Genomic DNA, 14,062 nt, shown 5'->3' on the forward strand with positions numbered 1-14,062 from the left:
TAGTAGTTATGTTAACCTTCACAGAAGGAAAACATCATTATTTGTCTTTTGCTCTGTTTCTTCTTCCTCTTCTTCTTCTCCAAACAAATAAGGTCATTGACCTGAACCAGACGTCTGTCGCCATGGTAACCATTTCTATGACCACAGCAGTAACTTTCCGCCACCCACCTGTAGGAGCAGGGTTGAGGTGGTTGCCTTGGGTTATAGCCATTTCTATGGCTATAACCCAAGGCAACCACCTGTTGGAGCTCAAACATGCCTTAGGTCACTACTGTGGCATGCATAATGGTAACTGACTACATGAGTTTCCTGCCACTCACCTGTTGGAGCAGGGCTTGGGACGACAGTCTGACACACATCATCGTAGTAACTATTTCTATGGCAATAACAACACTCACCCAGGTTCGAGTCCTGACATGCCACCAATCTTGTGCCTTGTGAAAGGCACTTTACACGACTTTCCTCACTTCGCTCAGGTGAAAATGAGTATTGTATTGTCCCCTGTGTTGGTGGCGGCATTAATATAAGTTGACAAAACTTGAGTGTGCCGTCACCACGTCGGGTGATTATATGTTGGAATATAAAAAAAAAAACTCACCTGTAGGAGCAGGCGTTGGGACGACAAACTGACAGACGTTTCCATGGAAACCGTGCCTGCAGACGCAGCTGAAGGTCGTTCCGTCCGGCACGCACACGCCGGCGTTCCAACATGGCCGCCCGGAGCAGGGGTCAGGCCTGCGCGGCGGGCGGATCTCATCTGTAGGGTAAAGGGTGTTTTGTTAACACCGTGCTACTATGTAGTTATGAGTAGCCTACACAGCTTAGGGTATAGAATTTTCTTCTTACACAACCAGTAAGTTTCTCACCTTGCTTACGTTTCGGTGTTTATCAGACACCTTCCTCGGAGCTTTTGACTGCAACTCGCCGCTATTTAACGCCAAAGTAAGCAGGTTAGAACCTTTACTGGTTGTGTAAGAAGAAAATTCTATACCCTAAGTATCTTCCAACCTGATGAAAGTATTTACACAGCTCATTACAGTTTAGCAGTGTTTAAGGAGTTCTACCATCTAACTTCATGGTTCTACCAAGGAGGAAATAACTTCCTCAGTCCTACCTTTTCTGACAGCCTTTCTTTCAAGCCAGGCCATGAAATGAAATCTGACCCCTTAAAATAAGCAGATCTTTTGCTGACAAAGTCGTAACCAAATTGGACAGATAAATTACACTTTTGTAACCCCTGCGAGTGATAATGGACCTAGGCAGATGGACACTACCAGTGGTAGTGTCCATCTGCCGTAAAGTCCATGGGGTGGCAGGAAAGGAAAGAAGGAAAAAGGAACGATAACTGACCAGGATCGCAGTCCCTGGAGATGTATCCGTCAGTGCACCTGCAGTAGTAGCGTGCCTGGCCGATGGGATGGCAGGAAAGGAAGGAAGGAAGGAAGGAAGGAAAGAAGGAAAAAGGAACGATAACTAACCAGGATGACAGTCCCTGGAGATGTAACCGTCAGTACACCTGCAGTAGTACCGGTCCTGGCCGATGGGATGGCAGGTTCCACCGTACATACACGGGTGGGACAGGCAGCCATTCTCTTCTAAAGGGGCTCAACATGTACAAATGATTGTAAAAACAACAAGAAGCATGTTGTATTGGCATATATAAGGTTAGCATCCCGTCTGTAGTTTCCAAATGTTATGTCAGAAAAGATGTCGTCTGCAACAGGCAAAATTATGATGCAACGGTGTTTAAAAATCCGACGAAAACCGTGAAAAAAATGTACAGATAAATATTCTCTGGCAAATATTCTCCTGTACATAGCCAGCCAAGTTAGTCTGGTAGAGACTAGGTACATACATTACAAGTTAGAACGCTTTGTTAGTAGAACTGTAACAGTTACATTTTGAGTCGTATTATGAATGATGGGTCATGATTTAATGCTGCCAGGTTTTGCCGCTGTACATACAAGGGTGGGAGAGGCAGCCGTTCTGTTCTAAAGGGGCTCAACATGGGCATGTGACATTTGTCTTACAATGGAAAAACATACTAGGTAAACACACACAGGGTCTCCCCAGACATTTTAGGGGAGAAGTGCTCCCTAATTGGATGATGTCGCCCCTCCCCCTCCCCCCCCAAAAAAAAAAATCAGCAAATTTTCATGAAAATACTAAGAAATCTGAACACTTTGGGAGAGATGCTTGGACATAAAGGAAATTTAGCGTTTAACAAAGAACAGAAAATCAAGAATGGTACAGAAAACTAGCTTTCACATCGTCTGGGCAAAATGATATAAGACTAAGGGATTAAAATGTTTAGATGAATGACCGTACAATGAATATCGGTAGGTCCCAGTGTACTGGCATGGAGTACTGAACCTCTCGGCTCAACACAAGTAACCATTCTTCTAGAGTTTAGATATACTAGTATAAGTCTGATGCAGATATTACAGAAAGATTTGACTGCTATTAGCACCATAATAATCAACCTGACAATCTTGTTTTCAATGGTCCTTTGTAACGAATATTGGACCATGAATCATCAATGAGAAGTTCCTCCATACTGACATGGGTACGGCAGTCATTTCTTAACTAACATCAATATTAGCCTCTACCAGGCTCCGCGGATCGCTCGAAAAATAGTAGAAATTGGCCGAAATAAAGGGATAGTATACCAGACCCGTGGGTCGCAAATTGGAGCTTCTATGGCCCTAGATCTTCTCTGGTATACTATCCCTTTATTTCGGCCAATTTCTACTATTTTTCGAGAGATCCGCGGAGCCTGGTAGAGGCTACATCAATATCACAATCTTCCTTTTGCATTTCATAGAAGTTTTGGTAGAGAGGTTAGTATTAAAGACCATTCCCTACCCTGACAGTCCGGTCCCATGTACCCCTCCGGACAGCCCTCTGGACAGGACCCGTCCACGATGTTACATGTGACGCCGCCGTGGCAGTTACACCGCCCGTCACAGTGCAGACCGTACGTACCAGCCTTGCACTCTGTGGAAGAAGGAATCAATTATGATTAATTCATGGTTAAGGTAAAGGTAAAGGTAGTCCCAAAGCTGTTTTCCAGGCTGTAGGGGCAGTGGGTTGTTAGTCCACTGTGTCTAGGGCATGGTATTGGAAGTCAAAGCTCATACCCTAATCTTCCAATGCCTTTTACCTCACCAACAAAAGTCAGGTACCCATTTTACATTTGAGTGGAGCAAGGAAAGTCATCTAAAGACTTAGTGCACTTCCCAAGGACAGAAAACGTCTAGCCAGAAATGCAAGGAACTGTGAACCCTGCTACCAGTGGCAGAAGAATCCGGGACACTGTAAACGAACAAACAAACAAACAAACGCACCTATCTGACAGTTAGTCACCAGGTACCCAGGAGCACAGTCGCAAGAAAAACAAACAAACAAACAAAGGCACCTATCTGACAGTTAGTCCTCAGGTACCCAGCTGCACAGTCGGCAGGACAAACAAACAAACAAACAAACAAACGCACATATCTGACAGTTAGTCACCAAGTACCCAGGAGCACAGTCGCAAGAAAAACAAACAAACAAACAAACGCACCTATCTGGCAGTTAGTTCCCAGGTACCCAGGAGCACAGTCGGCAGGACAGACGCCGGTGAAGCGGTTACAGCTCACACCACCCTCACAGTGACACGTCAGGCCACACACAAACAAACAAACAAACAAACGCACCTATCTGGCAGTTAGTTCCCAGGTACCCAGGCGCACAGTCGGCGGGACAGACGCCGGTAAAGCGGTTACAGCTCACACCACCCTCACAGTGACACGTCAGGCTGCAGCCCGCCCCGAATGTACCGGGACTACACGCTGGAAAAACACACGGCAAATGTAAACTTTTGCTGCTCAACAATCTTTTAACGGAGAAAGACAGTGCTTGATTTATTGATTTAGTATTACATAATGTTGCACCTGGATGTCTAAACCTGGATGTCGATAAAACAAGAAAAAAGAAATGATTTAACTTTAGATAATCTGGACGTCTATCAAGTCAGTTTAGGTGCCTCCATCACCCTACCTTATATAGTTATGGCCTTATATGGTAATGACCTTATATGGTAATAATGACCTTATATGGTAATAATAGCCTTATATGGTAATAATAGCCTTACATGGTAATAATGGCCTTATATGGTAATAACAATCTTATATGTTGCCTACCTTCTATAATGACCTTATATGGTAATAACGGACTTATATGGTAATAATGACCTTATATGGTAATAATGGCCTTATATGGTAATAATGGCCTTATATGATAACAACGGCCTTATAAGGTGCGTACCTTCTGCACACTTGAGTCCAGTGAACCCAGGTGCACACGAGCAGCCGTACGGGTCAGGTAGACAGAACGTCAGGTGTGCACAGCCGTCAGGAGGGTCCGTCTGGCCGGAGAAGTCCAGGTGGCATCTCAGGTTACACTGCTTACCGTACCGGTTAGAACCACACGCTGGGGGGGGGGTGATGGGACTTATGTTACATAATATTATTTAAATACTCTATAGACATTAAAAACTCCTCCAATAATTGTAAAAGTTCATACCTGTCATTTACTAGGCACCCACTCTTGTATTAGTTAGGTTAGCCTTATGAAAGTGTGGTTACTACTAGATGCCATACTTTGTATCCTGTACAACTGTTATGCAATAAAGTTATGTTTTATGAGGATTGCGATATATTCTCACAGATGAAGTTGTTGTGTAATGTTACATCTATCATTAGATGAGATTCACCACATCTTGATTGAGCATACAAATGACAGCAGACATACTTAGTGGCGCACTCAAGTTTAAGAATTTAAAAAGTTTAAATTTTCCCAACGTAATTACTACCTAATCTCTAAGCAGATCCTAGGGTGGTAAACGAGTATCAAATTGGCCAGATTAATTACCATGGAACTGCTTGGAGATTAATTACTACCATACATTGTCACCAATACAATTGTTGTGCAACTTGTGAGACTTACCAGCACCACATATTCATTGGATCATGCAATGGACAAGTTGTTGAGGCACTTAACTGTAAGAACTGATATCATAGTTGGGAGTTACAGGGAAAGGCATATTTTGACAAAATGATTTGGAGCATTATCCCAACGTAGCATTACTACCTTTTTCACAGATGGGTCCGTTGAATCCGGGTGGACAGACACACACACCTGTCCTGGGGTGACACACTCCGCCGTTAAAACACGTTGGGCATTTCATACTGCACTCATCTCCCCACAGCCCTACAGGACACGCTGGGAGGAAAGAAAAATGAAACTAGGAATCAAAGTAACATTTGCAAAGCAATGTTTACTTTCATATGGTCTAGCTGTAACAAACTACTCCCCTTCAGTAGCTGAGGAAAGATGGTGGATGCCCTCTGAAAGCTTTAAAATTTTATGTTCAGTGACCAGCCCCTCCAACTCTGTCCTGCCACTTGCTACATAATGTAACCCAACACCACAGGGTGTCTGCCACAGCACCAGTTACCACAGCCGGTCTTATTTGTTTGATATGGCAGAAGAAACAAGACACTGTTTTCATGTCTACAACCAAAATTTACTGGATGAAAACTATGTACAGTGTGTACAGCCATTTTTAAAGAACACCAGGTAATTCTTAATAAAATTTAAAAAAAAAATTAAAAAAAACTTACCTCTGACTAGTAATCTCATGATGGCCTGCTCGGCCCTTGCGCGCCCCCCTCCCACCGTCTGGTTCGTGACGTAATACGTCTCGTAAATCCCTGAGTCTTCTACTCGCACGTCTTCTAGTCTGAACTGCAGCGCGTCTGCAAGTACAAGGGAAACTTCAAGACGTTAATAAGGTATTAGTTTGAAGAAGAGTTTTTTTAATTGTGTTGTTAATTATCATCACCAAGATAAGGTACTGAAAATATGACAGTCATTGTGAAAGAAGATCTGGCCTCATAAATATATTTAAGAGGATATCGAATGAAGTTTAATAGTCTGCTCTTGCCTACTTGTGGCGCCCTCTAGCGGTTTATGAATGATTTACAGCACTGTTAAATACCTAGAGAGACAATTGACTCTGAACTGAACCAAACGTAAACCTGCACCACGTCTAGCGAGATATTAGACGTTAAACATTAGGACAACGACAACAACAAGTAGCGATTAGTGTTGCAGTGAGTGCGTATCAACCCGAAACCAAGCCTCCTAATATTCCAAGTGCTTATTAGACAGACTGGGGACTTTCCTTACCAGCTCCAGTAAGCACGTCCCCGTCCTTTCTCCACTCTATCCTGTCTGCAGGTTCTGAGGAGGACGTCATGTTTAAGGTGACGGACTCGCCAGCTGACACTGTGGTGGTCAGGACCCGGGGCTGGATGGGCGCTGAGGAGAGGGTCATTAGTGTTAGAGTCATAAACTTTGTATTATGTTAACGTCTGTTAAAATATGTTTCAATTCTCGTAATTCTTTTCATACGCAATCCCAGAGTAATCGTGTCGGTATTACGTGAAAAAATGACTAGAAAATTTATTTTTGAAATGTTCTAATGCCGCCCTGAAACCGGTTTTTGGTATTTCTCCTGCTTTAAATACTTCACCCTGTGTTCAACTTGGTCTCGAATCACAGCACGGAAACTTTCACTCTCATTTACACAATTTTTCCTCTCATTTTCACAATATTTACTCTCATCTTCACAATGTTTACTCTCATCTTCACAACTTTTACTGTGATCTTCACAATTTTATCTCTCATTTTCACAATTTTGTCTCCCATTTTCACAATTTTTTTCTCTCATTTCCATGATTTTTACTCTCATCTTCACAATTTTTACTCTCATTTTCACAATTTTTTTCTCATTTTCATAATTTTTACTCATTTTACAATTTTTTTTCTCTCATCTTCACAACTTTTACTCTCATCTTCACTTTTTTTACTCTCATTTTCACAATTTTTCCTCCCACCTCCAGGTTTCATCTTGGCCGCCGTGACTCTTTCCTTCCCGCCTCTGCCGGTGACGTCACAGAAGAAGGCTCCGACACGAGCGCCCCCTGCCGACTGTCGGAACCAGTACATGGCGCCGCGGTACCCCTCCGGCCAGACGTCTCCAACCACCACCTGGTCAGAGCTCAGCCCGTAGAACTGCTCCTGCTGAGACTCCAGCTGGGGGGGGGGGGGTCAAGGGCAAGACGGCGCCTCGAGGTCAAAGGCATCCTGTGTAGTTTTTAGGGCTCGGAAACCCGATTTTTCAAAGTCAATATTCTAGTCATTTATCTACATACTGAGTTGAAGCCACACTATCCCAATGTATAGTGACCCTCATGGAGCAAAAATACCCAAAATTCTGACGGAAACTCATCAGAGGTCAAGGGCAAGACGTCGCCTCAAGGTTAAGACGTTCCCACACTGCATCAGTCTTCTAATAGACGTCGTTATCTATAAGTTTACGCTGCAGGGGAATTGTGCCTATCTACATGTAGTTCTGTGACAGAATTAGTTAGTGTTAGGATTAAGCACAGTGGATCAGACATGGTTCTGGAGAGTCTCCGCGTGTCCAAGAACGTAGATTTGCCCCAGACATGGTTCTTTTCTTTAGTTAGTTCCTTCTTTTCAAGTTTCTTCTTGTTAGTCCACTACTTCTTTTAGTCTTCTTTTTTCTTCCTTTTAATCTACTAACGTTACTTTTAGTTAGTCACTGACGAAAAGTAGAGGACATGGCTACTTGAAACGTCTGACAGTTTTCAAAATCTATCCAGTGTCTTGAGTAACAATTTCCTTGTGTAACCTTTTATTCAATTTCCCAGACAACAGGTGCAGGGTGATCTATATCACATATAGCACTGGGACACCCGTGACTTTTGCACATTTGCCTGTTAGAGGTCAAGGTCAAGACATTGCCTCAAGGTTAAGACGTTAGCACGCAGGGTGGCACGGTTCCTCAGTCTTCCGTCTTCTAGTATCAGACGTTGTTATCTATAAGTTTCCGCCGCAGGGGACCATGGGAACTCCCCGGCGCGCGTTCTCAGGTGAGGCCGCCATCTTGGATTTCTTTCTACCAAGGTCATCATCATCTCAAGGTCACGAGCACATTTTTGTGCGGAAACGACCGATAAGAAATAAGGCGGCCTTTCCAATTATGGTAAGACTGGGCGCATTTCCTGGGGTTGAAATGGGGACTTACGGCTTTAAAAGCTTCGAGAATTCAGTCAATGAGGTTAAACTAATACAGCTGGTGAAATATAGTCGAACTAAAGTTACATGTAGAGACTTGAAAAGAACTTAAGGGAATGACCACAATAATTTGGGTTTTAGACATTGATAGATGGCTTTATAAAAAAAAAAGTACCCACATTTAAGCTGTGCCCAGTGGAACCCGTTACCACCAAGTAGCAAGTTATATATCAGTAGGGAAATATAACTTAATATTATTAACTTCTGTAACGTTAGATACTCTCGTAGATTTAAATAACGCTTACAGTTCGATGTAACATTTTTCTTATGCAAACAATACAATACATAGTAGTGACGAACGCAAGCAATATGCTTATATTACGTAACATTAAATCTCTTTAACCAATGAAGCTATGAAAACCTTTATAAAAATACTCACCACTGGCCCAAAATTGATGTCATACGCCTCCTCGCCCGTTACGCACTTTAGATAGGTCCTAGGAAAGGAAAGAGGGATTGAGTGAATGAGTGAGTGGGTGAATAAATGAGGAAGCTGTGACACAAGAGATAATTTCTCTGTCAGTATTTCAAGATTCCGAATTATGAAGAGATTGAATGTGAAGCTATGGCTTCATAGACAAAAAAACACAAAAGACACAAATAATTCATCAATGAAGTTCATTGAATCATAGTTAGATTTTGTGCCGCTGAATGGAGCTTAGCGGTTTGGTGGAAAGGGGATGTAAATGAAGATACCGTGTCGTCCTTACCTGTCGTTATACTCTTCTATAAAAGGGTCGATCACTAACGTTACGTCCATCACTGCGTCTGGGGAGAGACAAGAAAAAAACTTGTCAGTTTTCTTCTGTTTTTGTTTGTTTTTATTTCTTCACCACAACTGCCAACCTTACATGCAACAAAAGACGAAGTTAGTCTCAAAGTTACATCCATGTTTGATGTACCACAAGGCTAGAATTAACCCTGAATCGACATAAGGATGTTTTTTCAGTTACATGTATAACAATAACAGTTATATGATACCCCTTTGGTTATCCTTGTTGAAATTGTTACAGACTCACAGTGTAGCGGTTTCTTGTAGCAAACAGCAATTGCTACATGTATTCACTCACAAGTGCGTCGGACGGTTCGCTACTTTTGTGGCAAATCAATTTGATCGACTCAGACAGTTACATCATTGTGGTGACTTTAGAGCAAGTTCAAAGAAAGCCACTTGCGTTATTTTACTCTAGATACACAAAGCATAACGGATACAAATATATTTTCCCACCTGTTAGCGACTTTGGATTGGCGACAAGATTGACACACACGACAGCAATCCACCAACTAACAACCTGCATCATGTAAACATGACGAAAGAAGAAAATACAACTTCGGGACTTTTTCTTCTGCGACAAGAAAGAAAGAAAGAAACAAAAAAATGTAGCAGAAAAAAGCTACAGACCGCACAAATGTTCGCGACTTTGAAGTGCCCTTCAGTGTGGCGAGTTTTTTCGGTGGATTATGCCACACTTGAAAATAATGTTCCAACAGGTCCTTGTGAAGTGAAGAGCGGGTTGGAGTGGAGGTTTTGTTTCCAACATCCTGATCGTTGTTGTCTCACTACTGGTGCTGCGGACATTCACATGGTACAGGTGACGTCATGCTGCCGTTGTCATAGCAACATTGGTGACAAAAATATACTGACATGCAATAATTCTTAAACGACACCCAGGGTAGAAAAGTATTGGATATTATTGATTGGAATAGAATAGAGCTATGAGTCAGCGTCAAATGTGTGCTCTTGGGTCTTCTTGTTTCTTTATTAGACATCGAGAAACGCTCATTCGTACGGCCAAACAGCCACTTTTTTAAGTGAGTCAAGATAATCATAGATGTAAATGAAGTCAAAGGTCACTCAATACAGAGCAAATACTTAGAATCACTGACCCCCCGAACAGTTTTGTTTTGTTAGGATTCTCACATTGTGGAGAAGCAGACATGATTGCTGATATCGTGCAAAAGAAATGTACATATGTAGCGTCAACTTTACCATGTTTTTTTTGGACAGGTATATTTCTTTTTTTCGGCAGCCAAACGGTGACATATGGGATAAAGATAGTCTGACAATGGTACTTTGTTACCGATTTAATACTGCCGTAGCAACTTGATACTAGTGTCGTGGCAATTTGATACTGTCTTTCCAATTTGATACTGTCTTTCCAATTTGATACTGTCTTTACAATTTGATACTGTCTAGCCTATTTGATACTATTGTCGAGGCCAATTTGATACTGCCGTGGCAATTTGATACTGTGTCTACTCAATTAGATAGTGTTTAGCCAATTTGATACTAGTGCCGTGGCAATTAATTTGATACTGTCTTGTAGCCACCAGAAGATGCTACAAAAGATTGTACCATGTCTCCTCCCTGTACAGTATCTACGATGCAGACTGTTGGCTCTGATTTCAGCATGACCTTTTGTCTCCAGTAGACATTAGGGGTTCGTTAGGCCCAGACGAGGCCGGAATGTCTCCGAGTCTGTCATCATCAAAACGTCTTTTCTGCTACATCTACATCAAGGTCAAGACCGATGAATGCCTACTACATCAAGGTCACGTCAAGCAGATGTGAGGAGGCGGTTCGGGCTAAGTGTTTTACTCGATCTAGTTCTATATGCATGAATCTGTTAGGGTTATGATCAGGCACGGTTCTAGATAGTCTCTATCGTATCCAGAACTGTGCCTATCTAGGTCTATGCATGAATGGTTCAGGGTTAGGATCAGGCACGGTTCTGGATAGTCTCTGTTGTATCCAGAACCGTGCCTATCTAGGTCTATACCTGAATGGGTTAGGTTTAGAATCAGGCACGGTTCTGGATAGTCTGCGCATATCCAAGAACACAGATTTCGCCCAGGCACGGTTCTAGATACGCGCGGACTATCCAGAACCGTGCCTGAGCATGGCTGTACATAAAGAGCCATGATTCAAAATTTGATAGACAGTAAAAGAAAGCTTTCAGTTCCTAGTTATGGCGCTAAATATGAGTTATGCCACTTCCTTCCGGGCAGAATGAAGCCCCCACCTTCTGCCCGACCCCCGTGACACAGCCTGTCAAATATAATCACTCTCACACGTGAGGACAGGAGCTGGTAGTAGCCTCCGCAGCAGGCTTATAGAACTGGGGGTTTAGTGGTCTTCGGCTGTTTTCTGATTAGCCTCCGTAGCAGGCGTTTAGAACTGGGAGTTTGGTGGTCTTCGGCTGTTTTCTAATTAGCCTCCGTAGCAGGCTTATAGAACTGGGGGTTTGGTGGTCTTCGGCTGTTTTCTGATTAGCCTCCGTAGCAGGCTTATAGAACTGGGGGTTTGGTTGTCTTCTTGTCTTTGGCTTTCTGATTAGCCCATTAACGGGGTAATTCAACCAGGCTGGCTATGTTGTCTATATGCAATCAGAAAATAGCACATAAAAGCTCCCAAAGACCCTGAAGACCCCCCAAAACCCCCAGTTTTTGGCATGCTATGGAGGCTAAGCTGATAGGCGAAAACACCATCAATGTCAACCCGAATTTTGACGTGGATAAAACACGATAAAAACGCGAGACGTATCAAGGACCTTTCTAATCTAAGTCTGAGACTTGACTAGGTTTTATCTTAGTCCCTCCTTCCGCTTGTTAGGTTACAATATCGACTTCTGGAACTAATAAGTAAGTTACGTTTTTTCCGTGAAGCTACATTCTTCTCTCATACTGCATATTTCTCTCTCGCGACGGCTCTTTTTTTATCTCTACATATCTTTCATTCAATCTCTCTCTCCGTCTCTATCTGTGTGTGTGTGTTTGTGCCTCTCTCTCTGTCTCTCTCTCCCGTCTCTCTCTCCCTCCTCCTCTCTCTCCCCTCCTCTCAGTCTCTCTCTCTCTCTCTCTCTCTTGCACAACGTTTAAAGTTTATGTTATTTACCATACATTTTCCTATTCGCGTCACCCCTGGTAGCAAAGTTAAATAGAAGATCACCTAAACCACGAGTCCTTGGCATCTGATCTCAAACTATAATCGGGCTTTCTTTCATTCCTTCTTTCATTTATTCATTCATTCACTCATTCATTCATTCTCTCTCTCCCTCTCTCTTGCACAGTGTTAAAGTCACTCCTGGGAGCAAAGTTAAACAGAAAGATCACCTAACCCGCGAGTCCTTGGCATCTGATCTTAAACTGTAACCGGGCCACTGCGCACGTTAAAGCCATGACGCCACGATGACACTGTAACATCAACAGTATCTCATACTGAATATGACTTTCTCTTACGCACACTTTTATCACTCTTTCTTTCAATTTCTCTCTATTCCTCCGTCTCTCTCTCTCTCTCTCTGTGTGTGTGTGTGTGCGTGCGTGCGTGCGTGTGTGTGTGTGTGCTAGTGCCTCTCTCCCCCTCTCTCTCCCTCTCTTGAAAAGCGTTTCAAAGTTTATTTGATGAAGAAGTTTTTGCTTAGTTGCGTCACTTCTGTTCCAAGTCCTTGGCATCTGATCCTAATCTATCCCCGGGCCAGTGCGCACGTTAAACCCAGGACGCTGCGGTGACACTATAACATCAACAGTCCTTGACTCCGAGGACTTTATTTAGGCCATGTTGAGTTGATTATATGGATGACATCGTCTGGGAACCCCAAAACTCATGCGAGCGTGCGAATAAAAAAAGTTTCCCCCAAAAAAGTTGATTTCATTATGAAATCTACGTGGACAAGAAGGTTGAACAAATGACACAGAGTATGGTACATACATGGTATGGCGAATAATCTACTCTTCACATTCATTTCTTTACATTTTCGTTTTTTTCGTCTAATTTTGGCATTCTACGACATTGGTATCGTCTTCCAATCTTTTTTTTCAACTTAAGGTATATGTTTGCTTATTTTGCAACTGTTTTGTACGATTTACAATGTGGTTAAAAACGTTTGTTTTTTAACGGCCGAAAATTCATGCGCGCGCGGATGTCATCCATATAATCAAATCAACATGGCCTTACATAGATCTAGCATAGGTCTTCAAGTCTTCTCAAGGTGTCCTGAATTTACCTCTAAGATGGGAGCGTGACCCCTGACCCCTAGCTGTCAGTGGTTCATCAGGTCGACCTTGACTGACGCGGAGCCTACCCTGGGAACGAGACGGTGATTTAATCCCAATAATGACCACCTTGTACCGTTTTACCCCTCAGGAGACGGCGATTCTCTCCAAGGTGAGGATAAAGACGCCTACCTACCTACCTACCTAATCCCTCGACCGACCTGGTCGTCGGGGGGACAAGGCCACAGGCTGATTTCAGAGCTGGGGAACCGGCTGGAGGTTATCTTTGGGTCTTCCTGAGTTTCTCAGACTATCTCTGGTGGTGCTACTACTAGACTAAGTTTCTTTGTGCTACCTTCTTGCTTAAGGCGGTGAAGTGAATTGAGAGAAGTGAAGAGAGATGGGGGGAGGGCAAAAGTAAACTTATAGGCGAGAAAGAACAAGAGAAACTAGTGGTACATGTAGTCATTTCTACTAGCATGTCAGTGATATATAGAGATCCATTCACAACTTCTCAATTATGCTGTCCACAGACACACGCACGCACACACAGACACGCGCACACACACACACACACACAAACACATACACCCCCCCACACACACACACACACTCACTCACACACACACACACACACACACTCACACTCACACACACACACCCAAACACACACACAAACACACACACACCCAAACACACACGCACACACACACACAAACACACGGACACACACCGTGACACACACACACTGACAGAAAGAGAAAGACAAGCAGACCCAAAACTAACCTTCTAGACGAAAGTAATAATAAACTAAACCAGTGTATAATCTTAGGCTACGATGAAGTGTCGACAGTTC

The 14,062-nt window shown here is 43.0% G+C and overlaps 1 protein-coding gene across 1 annotated transcript; it reads right to left on the reverse strand.

Annotated features, from left to right (window-relative positions):
• Positions 1-1,473: 1,473 nt before the first annotated feature.
• Positions 1,474-9,617, reverse strand: LOC109462071 (tyrosine-protein kinase receptor Tie-1-like). Its single transcript, XM_019758569.1, has 10 exons — positions 9,440-9,617; positions 8,922-8,979; positions 8,591-8,648; positions 6,945-7,143; positions 6,235-6,366; positions 5,667-5,801; positions 5,134-5,265; positions 3,699-3,833; positions 2,866-2,997; positions 1,474-1,595 (listed from the first exon to the last, which is right to left on the reverse strand). The coding sequence occupies exons 1-10, from the start codon at positions 9,510-9,512 to the stop codon at positions 1,474-1,476; spliced, it is 1,176 nt and encodes a 391-aa protein (XP_019614128.1). The 5' UTR covers positions 9,513-9,617.
• Between the last annotated feature and the right edge of the window lie 4,445 nt (positions 9,618-14,062).

The sequence above is a fragment of the Branchiostoma belcheri genome, unplaced genomic scaffold (genome assembly GCF_001625305.1).
Source record: "Branchiostoma belcheri isolate BF01 breed outbred unplaced genomic scaffold, Haploidv18h27 scaffold99, whole genome shotgun sequence".
NCBI lineage: Eukaryota > Metazoa > Chordata > Leptocardii > Amphioxiformes > Branchiostomatidae > Branchiostoma > Branchiostoma belcheri.